This window comes from Squalius cephalus, assembly GCF_949319135.1.
Source record: "Squalius cephalus genome assembly, chromosome: 13".
Classification (NCBI taxonomy): domain Eukaryota; kingdom Metazoa; phylum Chordata; class Actinopteri; order Cypriniformes; family Leuciscidae; genus Squalius; species Squalius cephalus.
The window spans coordinates 20,070,514-20,083,629 of NC_137134.1; the positions used below are offsets into that span (position 1 = coordinate 20,070,514).

Consider the following 13,116-nt stretch of genomic DNA (forward strand, 5'->3'; position numbering starts at 1 on the left):
TAACACATTATAACGTGCACTGTAAAAAAAAAAGTTGCTGCGTCAATATTTTTAAGTAAGCAACTTTGATGTTTAAGTAATTTCAACTTAAATTACATTAAACTGACTTTAAAAATGAGTTAGATAATTTAGATAAGTTAAAACTTATTTTGAAGAGTTGAAGCAATGTATAAAAAACATATGTTATGTTAACTTGTTGATCATAATTTTTACAGTGATTAAAATATAAATAAACATGAAAAGATCGAAGTTTCGTGACTTTAGAGCAAATGCCTTTGTAATTCTTATTACTATTATTTGGTTTAGACAATCTAGTTTTGTTTGCATTGATATCCTTTTGCCAACAAAGTCATAAAGCTATTGGCCCATTTCTTTGCAAATGTATTTTTTTTTTAAAGTTAATCTTTTATAAATAAATAAAAAATCTCAAAATGTAAACTACATGCAAAGAACTATCTTATCAAGAAGTATTAGGGTTCTTGTTTATTAGTAATTTGTAATGTTTTGATGTTATATTATAGCATCTTCAGAGTTGGTTTCTTTAAAGCACCACATCACTCTTAAAAAACAAGGTTCCAAAATAAGCGAATTTGCATAGAAGAACCATTTTTGGGTTCCCAAAGAACCTTTCAATCAACAGTTCCTAAAATAACCATTTTTTCTTAGTATGGGGAACATCTAAAGAACCCTTTTCCACGGAAGAACCTTTTGTCCAATGGTAAGGTAAAGGTTCCATGTACGTTAAAGGTGCTTCATGGAACATTCTATACCAATAAAGAACAATAGAGAGAGAGAAAAATGTCACTGCATTGGAAAGCATCATAGTATGAACATCTCACGTTTCAAAAATGCATATTATCCTCTGGCTAGTACTTTAGAAAACCAGTTTATTTTCATTTTTAATCTGTTTCCACCAATCTGTTTCCCAAAAGCATTGTAGGCCTACTAAGTATATTGTAGAGACCAATTGTTTCTATTATTGGCTTACAATGCTTTTGGGAACCCCAGCCATGCATGAAGATCTTGTAATGTAACATCAAGAATTGTATCTAATCTACAAAGAACCATACAACCATAGCAACTCAAGAACCCTAAACAGAACACATGATTCTTGACAATAAAGGGGATCAATTTAGCTTTATTTATTAATTTAGCAGCAGTAAGTTACATTCGGAGGGGGAAAAAAACTATTGAAGGATCAAAAATAGCTGAGGGAAAGATTTATTTGCAGGCTTATCAGCTGTGAGCAGTTGCACATCAATCATAACAGCTGTAGCAAGTCCTATATGGTATACAAACCTTAAATAATGCTGCTAAAAATCACAGTAAAATTTCACAAACATTTCCATTGACATATTAGCTGTTTATGAATTTCCCCACAGTAAAATTTGTGTTGACAAGAACATTTGACTGCAGAAAGCTCCCGTTTAAAATACCAACATTCAAGCCCACATAGTTAATTCCAAATTAATTGAAAGTTAGGCTATATGAAATAAATACTTAGCCCTATAAAACGGTCAGAAAAGCTCATGTATTTGCCGTTTGAACGTTTGTGTTGCCACAACAGCTCTCCATTTGTCTCTGCACATCTTGGCCCTCCCACAGTTTTATTTCTGTCCTTGAAGAAAAGCCAACGACATTTACAGTTCCATCACGAGGGCCAATCAAATTGTAGATGCGTTGCCAGTTCGACCAATAGAATTGCAGCTCTCATGCGGCGTCGACATGGTCCAATCAGAGCGAGCGATTGTAGCATACGTCATCAAAATACTCCTTCAGCTGTTCGAACACTCAAGTGTCACCACGAGAGCTGCTACATGGGACATAAACTCATTCATTAAACTCACCAAACGAAGATGGTTAGTATATTTATTTTTTTAAACCGTTAAATCGACTTGTAAAATTGCTCTTTTACACGACCGATCCGGTTGATTGTTGTTTGTATCTTCTGTACCGAAATCATGTTAGCACAGTGATCGCTTGTAGACTGGTTAGGGGTAACGTATTTTGGATCCATTGCACTAACTTACTTGTCTTACTTGTGTTAGTGACTGTGCCATTGCACTGTTTCTGTGTTTCAGATCTTAATAGTAGGTATTTAGTGTTATATAGGATGGTTAGCTGTAGCATGTTAGCTAACTGCCCATGCCTTCCCATGTCATGGGGGTTTTGCAATGCCAGCACCTGCTCACTTTGACAGCATGGCTCCTGTGCTCATCTCGAGTGACTGGCACAGGCCCATAGTCAAATAGATTTGGTGGTAGTGAAGTGCTGTAAAAATACCAGAACCTGAGTTACAGGAATTTTCTCTGTTCAAAACAAGTAAGCTCCATTGGCATGCTGTTTATTAGCACTGAAAGCCATTTCGACCAGTATTTTAGTTTTTAAAGCAAACAAAAATCGCGTTTACTGTATTAATGTTACTATGGAACTCTATGGGACAAGGCATGTCTCCGTGACAAACGTTAAAATACAATATTTTTGGAAGTAAAGCCACAAGACTTAAACAGTATACATGTTAAAGCGAGACTAGTGTGATAAAACCACTTACTAACCTTGTCATTGCAAACTTAATTCAATTTTCAACTCCTCTAATGTGCCGTCAAACACGGTAGCTTTACCGCGACTCGCGCAAGAATACCAGAATTCTGTTTACATGGAATCAAACCCAACGTATGTTTATCCGCCTATCAGTAGTCCCACCTCTACAAGCATGATTTACACAATTGTACAGCTTAAATAACACACATATTTTGTATGGAATGACTAATATAAATGCTTTAACAAAAAAAATGAGCAAACATTGCTATTTTTAAACTCTCCAGAACGCTTTGCCTCTTGAACATCCACACATAGACATTGACAACTTAAAGGAGAACTCCGGTCAATTTTAACATTGAGCTCATTTTTTTGTACATTTGGAGTGCTGTCAATACAGAGAACAACGACAAAAATCGGTGTTGCCTACACCGAGTTATTCTATTTTTAAAATTTGCACCCTGTTGACTTCAATGGGGCAAGTACTAAACCTGCTTTTAGCCTCTTAACATCCTTGATGTGTCATTACAAGTGCACAGAAAATGTGAGTGATTCCTTCTGAGTGAACACGAGTGAGTCTGACTGCAGTAGATGTGAAAGATATGTATAAAAATGATGTTATTTAAGCCAGCGCAAATACCTTTGTTTACATCCTGTTTTTCGGTTGAAGTCCAAAGTAGTCGATTGCCGAGTTCACGCGCGTGATCATAGGTATTAAACCTATGCGTGTGAACTCTGCAATCGACTACTTTGAATATTTGACTGCACTGACACTATTGGATAAGAACCAAACTTAAACTGAATTGAGCCTTGAAGACAACACCGGCTACTTTAGCTGGTTTATTGGTTATTGAACTGAATTGAATCAACATTGAGAAATGCCTTCAGTTGAATAATGACTCTATTGTCTTTTTTTAGAGAATTGAACTATGTTTACATCATTGATCATTATTTTCCTGTTTATCACTGTGAAGCTGCTTTGAAACAATCTGTATTTTTTAAAGCGCTATGCAAATCAAAGTGACTTTTATAAACTGTAAAGGTATGAGTCAACATTATTTTCTGTACCAATGTGCGTTCTCTATATGTCCGTTTCTTTTAAGGCTCTGATGGGGGTTCAGTTGGTGGTGAGCTTGCTGGCGGTCAGCATAATGCAAAGAATGGCCCCACATCTCTCCTTCGCACGCTGGCTCTTATGTAACGGCAGGTAAGCAATACACATCTTTTCCGTGTAGACTTATATATGACACCTGGCTCTTTCTAATACCCCAGCCTGTTGTTTTTCTCAGCCTTTTCAGGTTCAAACATCCATCTGAAGGCGTATTGTGCGCCCTTGCAGGGAAGCAGATTCCTAAGAACAGCAGGCGAGACAGGTGTGAGCTTGATTCAGTGCAACTGTTGCCGCTGTTACTTTTCTGTTTGGGAATTCGATAACTTCTGCTCGACCTCTTGCTGTTTCCAGGAGACAAAATGGACACGGAGAATCCAAGCCGCTCACGGTTCCGAAAGACATCGACCTTCACTTGGAGAATGCGCCTGTAAATGTCTTGGATGCACTTGGTAGGTCTTTATCCGGGTTCCTGAACAGTTTGATCTTGAAGAAAAGCTCCTCGGATGATCTTAACCTTTTCTCTTCCTCACAGTTTTGCGGTTCTTTGTGGAGTACCAGTGGCTGATTGACTTTGCCGTCTATGCGACAGGGATCTACCTCTTCACCGAAGGCTACTGCAGTTTAGTGGATGCCAGCAAGGAAGTCAATATCGCTTCCATCTGGTGTGTGCTGACTGTTTTCTTCTGCCTGTATCCTCCAACACTGCAGTCCTTTGGATTAACAGACCTGAAGCTACCTGAGAAATTCAGATGCGACTTACCTCATGCTAAGAAAGAATATAAGTTGTTGTAAGGTCTTGTTGTCCTTGACTGAAGTTCTCAGGAGGACGCTGCATCTTCTTATGAGCCACTACTTCCGCTCTGAGGAGGGCGGCGAGCGCTCTGTGTGTCTTGCTTTCGGCTTCTTATCTCTGCTCATTGCCATGCTGGTTCTTGTTGTGAGAGAAGACTACCTGGAGTTTGGCCTTGAGCCCGGTATGTGGTTATCTGATCTGTATTTCTAGAAGTGAAAGGACATTTATACCACGTGAAATCTTTCCTTATCAATTTCTTGCAGGATTTACCAGTCTTTTTGACAATTTCGAGGTCTTTGCCAAACAGCATGGCTATGAGTGGTCGTAAGTTATACATTAATGGTTAGACATCATTAGTCGTGTTCTGTAGTCTTTTATCATTAAAATACTGACAATATTTTAACAGAGTTCCCTTCACCAAACTGTCAGTGAAGTTGGGGCTGGCTGTCCTTTGTGCCTTCATTGGAGCGCTCCTTGCATTCCCTGGACTGCGATTGGCCCAAACTCACCTAGACGCCGTTCAGATGAACGCAGACCGTCCAATCATTCAGTAAGACTCTCAAAATGGCATTGTGTAAGAATTGAACATGAACAAAATTGACAGTTGCATTGATGATATTGAAAGTTTGATTTGATATGCCACGGCAACTGGTTTTCCCTTTTAGGATCCTTTTGCACATGGGTTTTCTATCACCACTGGTCATTCTTGTAATGTGGATTAAACCCATTGCTCGAGACTTCCTAGGGAACGCCCCCATGGGAAAGACCTCAGTTACCTTGTAAGTTGAGCAAATTTTATTTATATATGTGACCCTGGATCACAAAACCAGTCACAAGTAGCACAGGTATATTTGTGGCAATAGCCAAAAATACATTGAATGGGTCAAAATTATCGATTTTTCTTTTATGCCAAAAATCATTAGGATATTAAGTAAAGATCATGTTCCGTGAAGATATTTTGTAAATTTCCAACTGTAAATATATAAAACATTTCTTTTTGTGAGTGAATGCAGCACAATCGTTAACATAGCCTAAATGGACAACTTTAAAGGCGATTTTCTCAATGTTTCGATTTTCTTGCACCCTCAGTTTCCAGATTTTCAAATAGTCGTATCTCGGATAGGCAAATAGAATATTTGCCTATCCTAACAAACCATACATCATTGGAAAGCTTATTTATTCAGCTTTCAGATGATGTATAAACCTCAGTTTAAAAAAATTGACCCATGTGACCCATATGTGGTCCAGGGTCACATATATGTAATATTTTATTTTCAATCATTTATTTTGTATTTGAATGCTTTTTAGTTTATTTAAAAATTCTTTCTTTTTTATAATTCTTTACCCATTTATTATGTATTTTATTATTTGTATTTATTTTAAATGATTTTTTTATAATTTAAATATTGCTTTCATTTATATTTTATATATATAAATGATTTGTTATATTTTGACATTTGTGTATAATTCCTTTCTTCTTTTTTTCAGACTTTCTAGTTCTGCCTTTAACTCGGTACGTCTGTGGACTATCGTGGTGCTGTGTGTTCTGAAGCTGCTGCTCACACGCTACCACCTGCAGGCCTACCTTAACCTCTCTCAGAAGTGGGTGGAGCAAATGAAGAAAGAGGCGGGGCGTATCGCTGCCATTGACATCCAGAGGAAGGTGAGGTTGAAATGCGAAGTAGCAGTGTTTTATGTATCCGAAACATTACAAATCACAGAGTGGACAGTATTAATGTTTCCTATAAATTCACTGTAATGATGTAATAAATACGACGATGTAATGTTTTTAAACCCGTTTATGTAGGTGACACGAGTTTTCTGCTACCTGACTGTGGTCACCCTCCAGTACCTTATACCTATTCTGCTTGTGCTTTTCTCAACTTTGGCACTCAAATCTTTAGGTGGGTCACTACACTGTCACTGGCAGTTAAAGGTACTCAAAACTGCATGCATTTTGTGGAAGAACATTGTTTTGGTTGTGCTTTGGCTCTGCTTGACTGAATATGGTTATCTGCTCATAAATCATTCACTGATAGGCATAAAGCGTAAATCTCGCCAAAATGCAACCTAGGGTCTTTTTTGTTAATCTACCTGAGACAAACTTTCATTTAAAAGCATAATTAGAATGGAAACGCCACTTTTAAGTTTGACCGTATTTTCGTTTTCGGTCAAATTGCCTTTTGAATGGGAGTGCTTGGGGCACGACTATGATAGCATTAAAATCGCTATTTTTAAAACACTACGAAGGCTCGACACAACATGAAACTGTGCTCGAAGTATCACCAGGGGCTCTACACATGAACTCGAGCATTGAGAACATTGTTAGTGTCTTCTTAGTGTTTTAAAAATAGCGATTTTTGATGCTATCATAGTCGTGCCCCAAGCACTCCCATTCAAAAGGCAATTTGACCGAAAACGAAAATACGGTCATACTTAAAAGTGGCGTTTCCATCCTAATTATGCTTTTAAACAAAAGTTTGCCTCGGGTAGATTCACAAAAAGACCCTAGGTTGCATTTTGGTGAGAGTTACGCTTTAAGATATATAACCAGTTTAGATGGAAAGAATCGAAAGCTGAAGACTTTAATAGACATGGTATTGCCTTGAAAATAAATTCCAGTGCAGCGCTACAACAACCATGATGAAATGACCATTCATAATAGATAATGCTTTACAATGAACTCTGTTAGAGAGCAACATTTGGCAATTTCTCTGTTCAATAAAATGTGTTAATCACCTGTTGAGTAATAAAAACACCATCTCCACGTCGCTTTTACAACATTTGAAATCCTTCAGTTCTCGCCATCTCCGAAAAGCTAAGCTAATGTTGATTCTTGTTTTATTACGAGCTCTGTGGCGTTCTCTTTTTACCAGAAGACTCTTCTCTGTTCAGCGTTGGCTTAAAATGTGTGATTTCCCTGGAGGTTCGAGATTTAGCTTCTCCATGTCAACCTTTCTCACTCGTTGTGACAACTAACCTATTCCACTCCCACACCATACACTCGTCAAAATAGCCGGAGCAACTTTTCTCCATTTATGGATATGACGAGAAAAGCATGGGCGAGTGATGTATGTACGCAATTTCCCACAAAAAACCTCCCGCTAGGTCTAAAATATAAACGCTTATAACAGGCTTACTATAGTGAATCAGGGTAAGAAAAAAACAAGTTTTGGTTGAAGGACTGAATGTGTACTGACTCATTATTTAAATTGAACAAAAAAGTTACCTTTAAATAACAGTATTAATGAGGTAATAATAATAAGCATAATAATGATGTAAAAAATGTAAGTCTAATAATTTTTAATAATGTAAATTTGACAATTTTTAGTTTGTGAGCAAATCTTTTTTAATAAAAATATATTTTTTAATACTTTTATTTTAATTATTGATTATTATTTTAAAATGTTTTTTTTTATATTTACTGCTATATTTGTTTTGTATTTTAATATTTTGATGTAGTTAAAATGAAAGTAATTTATTATATTTTATTTATGTGTAACTATTTATTTTATATTTATTACTATATACTTATTTATAATATAATATAATATATATATATATATATATATATATATATATATATATATATATATATATATATATATATATATATATATATATAATTTTTTAAAATATTTTTTTTGTTTTTTTTTATATTTTTTTAATTTATTGATTTGAATTTTCAAGAATTTTCTTAAAGAGTTTTTAATGTATTAAAAAATTCTAATGTACCCCTCAGGTGACTTCTCATGGGGCTTTGGAGCAGAGACTCCGGGTGTAACCCCTGCTCCCATACTTCCCACCACCCCTCCACCAGCCCCAAGTCTGGAAGACGACGAGGACATGGAGGACATGGAGGAGGACATCCAGGCCACCGTAGCCCACCTGATCGAGCTGTTCTCTGCTTTACGTGGAGTCCTCACGCCTCTTTTCTTCAGGGGCATCTTCGCCTTTCTCACATGGTGGGTTGCGGCCTGTCAACTCATTAGCAGCCTGTTCGGCATCTATTTCCACCAGTATCTGATGCACAACTGAAAAGTGCCCTAAAAATGAAGCTCTGTGCGCTGAATCCAATCCTACAAGGTACCGCAGTATCAACACGGACAGTCACGCAAACACATCTGATGCAACAGCAAAGATGAAGGCTGGCCTTCGGAACAAACGCTCATGTTTGAACCCACTTTATTTTGCCGGTACCTTGTGGAAAATTTAGTTAGGTACAATCAAAGAAAAGATGCTAGTTAACTGTATGCAAAAGCTGTTTAGATCCTCATCAGCTCTTCAACAGTCCGTCAAACACCATGTTTGTTTGTAATAAAACGGTTTTCTCACTTTTTTACATCAGAAGTTTTCAGTTAAATCTCATGCGTAACTGTTGTGGTGATCATTTCATTGAGATGCAAATCTAAGGGCCTGGCAGCTCAGGGATGTGGTCCGAAATGGCAAATGAAAACCAGCAAAACAGTTTAGCCATGTAGTTAATGGACTTGATTGTTTAAAAATGAAATTTGATTTAATTTCATGCCTTGGATGAATTTTTTAACAGAATGTTATGGTCTATTTTAAATACTGTGTTTGCTAAATGGCTGATGACGTGATACATACAGCTGTCCTAAACATAATGCCAGTGTGTTTCGCGTGAATAATCATCTGCGAGTTTTTAATTTGTTTGCCTGTTATTCTGTTCACTCTGTTAGCTACCAATGATCTTCACTTATATGATCAGAGGAAGTCACCAGGGATTAATATCATTTAAGACTTAAACAATTTATTTATTCATTTTCTAATGTCAATCAGCTTTCATTTGATTCAAAACAATAAACTGATAATGAAAATCAAATATGACTGTTTGTTTTTCCACTATTTGCCATTATTTATTGATAGTATTTTCAATAAATTGATGTCATTCCAAACCTGTAAAGATTTTTGTTCATCTTCAGAACACAAATGAAGATCTTTTTAAATAAATCTGTGAGCTTTCTGTCCCTCCATTGACAGCTACGCAACTACCACTTTGAAAAATTCAAAAAGTGATTGTAAAACTAATCCATATAAATTTAACAACTCAGTCCAAATATTCTGAAGAGACACGATCGCTTTATGAACAAACTGATCTGCGAACATAAACAGAATGAACCATATTTGCTTGATGAGCGAGAACAAACCTCATTGGAGGGAGAGAAAGCTCAGATTTCAAAAAGATCTTCATTTGTGTTCTGAAGATAAAGCGTTAAAAGCTCTAAATTGTTACACAATCCTGATAATCTCAAAATGGCCAAATATTGACCATATAGTTTGGTCTATAACTACTAATTAATTCAATGTTAATAACTAATGTATTAATAGTCAAACCAATGCATGATCTTATTCAAGTGGCATGCAAATGGCATATTTTTTAGACACAATTACATTTTTGTATGTATGTAAATATTTATTTATAAATGAAATGCAATTCTTGTTAAGGATATATATATATATATATATATATATATATATATATATATATATATATATATATATATATATCCACACAGAAATATGTATTGGTTTGATCAGGCCTGTAGTTTTGTGTCTGAAAGATGACATGATTAATGGCTGATAAAATGTGACTTCCACAGTCAGAACAGACAATGTCTCATTCAAAGGGTCAGATGGTCACATGTCTGACTAGTTTATTAGCTGGTATAGAATATGACTGGTTTAAGATGTTTATGACCATATGAACTAATAAAATTCATATTTCTGTGTTCAACCCTATGAACTGATATTTCTTCCATTAAATATATATTTTTTATTATGGTACATCTGTACCATTTGTTCACGTGTACATGACCCATAAAAACCAGTGTAAATTTAAATTTCTTTACATGCGTATTATCAGGGGGATATTTGAAGCATAAATGCACCATTAATTGGCTGGCGCATTTGTGTCTATATCCTCTGTCTCGCCACTAGCCCGGTGCTGTCCCAATAACGTCTCATCTTGAACACAGACGGATATTTTTTCCCACGTCGGGCTGGCTGATGACACGTCTGGAGGCCGTGTCTGGCTTAATGAAGTGGAGGGTGACGGGGTTGACATATCTATATAATCACATTAATTATGTGCATCTGTCAGGAGGCCCAGTCTGAGACCCACTGCACCCCTGGCTGTTGCTATAGGGACTGGACCGAGGACCATTCAGACGTGCCCCACAGACTCGCCCCATCGGCCCCCCGAGACCTGCCCAGACGTGACCTCTGTAGCCCTCTTTTCAACTGTGGTAGGGTAGGGTGTGTTGACGAGATGGAGAGTTGGGTAATTTCAGACAATTTTCTTTTTTTAATAGCTCAAGGGGTTCAAGATGGTGTGGATGGGTGTCTGAGAAATGGGATTTGAATATAATTGTGTGTCGACATAGCGGAAGTGTTCGTGGGATGGTTTTAATGGTGATTATAATCAGGATTGTATATAGAAACAGAAGTGATCTGACAGACATAACATCTGCTTGAATATTTGATAACACACTCATTTTGAAGAGCTTCAGCATTGTGAAGATGATGTTCATTTCTTGCTATTCATGTGTCAGGCCTAAACAGTCTTTCAACATTACGCTAAAAAAGCCTACCTAGAGGCTACCATGATGTTTTTTTCAGACTACACTTCTTGTTTAATAGGTGTTACATTGACTTTGTTAATTCGTCAGTTAAATATAAAAAAATATATTTCTTAATTGTTTTCAGTTGGCAAAAAACTGGTTTCAAATACACTTTACGCCATATTTAATTGGAAAATAAAGGGATAAACGTAGTCATGGCCAAACGTTTTGGCAGTGACATAAATTTTGTGTTTTGCAAAGTTTGCTACAGTGTTGATTCACATTGTTTATTGCACAGAGTGATCAGATGCATTTTAAAATAGCAAAATGCTTCATTGGCCAAAAAAAAAAAAAGAACTTTATCCCAAAACCCAAAATTTAACTGTTTTTTGGCCCTGGCGCAAAATTATCAGCTAACATAATTTCACTAAGCATATCTTCAGCCCATGGTACTAGTCAGGAGAAATCACTCTATCATTCTTATTGGATTATAAGAGCAGAATGATTGCTTTAAAATGAGGGAAGAAGTGCTTCCAATCATTGTGTTCTTGTGTTAGCATTGGTTACTTCCAAAGAAAGACGTGCAGCCATCATCGCTTTGCATCAAAATGGCCTCACATGCAAGGAAATTGCTGCAATGAATATTGCACCAGAAAGAACCATTTACAGGATTATCAAAAACTTGAAGAAGAGAGCTTCAACTGCAGTGAAGAAGGCTTCTGGACGTCCCGTCTCCTCCTGAGGAGTCAGCACCAGAATCCCATCACCGCCAGAGCAGAGCTGCTCAATAATGGCAGCAGGTGTGTGTGTGTGAGTGAATCTGCATGTCGTGAGGCGAAGAAGGGCAGCAAAGAAGCCACTTCTCTCCAAGAAAAAACAAGGATAGACTGAAATTAGCAGGAAGTACAAGGATTGGACAGTAGAAGACTGGTGCCAAGTTATTTTCTCTAATGAAGCCCCCTTCTGGCTGTTTGGGACATTTGGAAAACCAGTTGTCCAGAGAGGAAAAGGTGAATGCTACCATGAGTCTTGTGTCATGCCAACAGTGAAGCATCCTGAAACCATCCATGTGTGGGGTTGCTTTTCATCCAACAGAGTGAGCTCTCTCACAATCATGCCACAAAACAGTGGTATCAAAACATCCTGCAAGAGCAACTTCTCCCAATGATCCTGGAGCAATTTGGAGCTCTGTCACAAAGCAAGAAGAGTGATAATGTAGTGGCCGGAGATCATTACATTGAAACTATGAATCTGTGGCCAGACAACTCCCTGGGTCTTAATGATAGAGAACCTGTGGTCAGTCCTCGAAAGGCGAGTGGACAAGCAGAAGTCCACAAATTGTGATCAACTGACTCCGAACTCTAATAAGGCAAGAAGGGATCTCCATCAGTCAGGATTTGGCCCAGAAGCTGATATCCTGCATGCCAGAACGAATTGCAGAGGTTATAAAGAAGGATCAACACTGTAAATATTGACTTTGCATATATTGAATGTTTTTGCCAATAAAAGCCTTTAAAACTTATGAAATACGTATCGTTTCCCAGCATACAATATAAACGTGAACAATAATCTATAAAAAATACCTGAAGCAGGAAACTGCCAATCCTTTACGAAAAATTAACGATGGTTTTACTACAAATAAAACCAGATAAAACCATGGTTATTGTAGTTAAACCATGGATTTGCTACACTAACCATAGTTAAACCACAGTATTTTAAGTAAACTGTGGTTATACAAATGGTAGGCTAATCAATTCGCAAAAAAAACCCCAAAACGGTTAACTTACTACACATTTAGCATGGTTAATTTTGGCCACGACTGTACAGTCCTATCAATAATTGTACCTTGACTTCGTTACCTCAGTTAAACATTAAAAAACGCCTTTCCAATTAGTTTTCAGTTGTCAAAAAATGTGGCTTCAGACGGTAATACATTTTACGTCATAGGCCTACTTAATTTAAACGAGCCAGTGAAGGATAAACGTGGGGTTTATTGTGTTTATAGTTTTACCTTGATTTCGTTAAGTCAAAGAAACATTAGAAATACGTCTTTCCAACTTATTTTCGGTTGGCAAAACTGTTTGTGTCAAGTA

At 36.8% G+C, this 13,116-nt stretch overlaps 1 protein-coding gene across 1 annotated transcript; it reads left to right on the plus strand.

Annotated features, from left to right (window-relative positions):
* Positions 1-1,749: 1,749 nt before the first annotated feature.
* Positions 1,750-10,201, plus strand: tmem161a (transmembrane protein 161A). Its single transcript, XM_079891575.1, has 12 exons — positions 1,750-1,859; positions 3,642-3,745; positions 3,828-3,911; positions 4,001-4,098; positions 4,182-4,338; positions 4,472-4,623; positions 4,706-4,766; positions 4,849-4,992; positions 5,108-5,221; positions 5,931-6,105; positions 6,250-6,346; positions 8,185-10,201. Exons 1-12 carry the CDS (start codon positions 1,857-1,859, stop codon positions 8,478-8,480), a joined length of 1,485 nt encoding a protein of 494 aa, XP_079747701.1. The 5' UTR covers positions 1,750-1,856; the 3' UTR covers positions 8,481-10,201.
* The last annotated feature ends 2,915 nt before the right edge of the window (positions 10,202-13,116 follow it).

What these genes read in the sequence shown, in the direction of transcription:
- tmem161a (XM_079891575.1), top strand. An exon ending in TGGCTCTTATGTAACGGCAG is followed by an intron (nt 3,746 to 3,827) that starts GTAAGCAATACA and finishes TGTTTTTCTCAG; the next exon opens with CCTTTTCAGGTTCAAACATC. An exon ending in CTGACTGTTTTCTTCTGCCT is followed by an intron (nt 4,339 to 4,471) that starts GTATCCTCCAAC and finishes TGAAGTTCTCAG; the next exon opens with GAGGACGCTGCATCTTCTTA.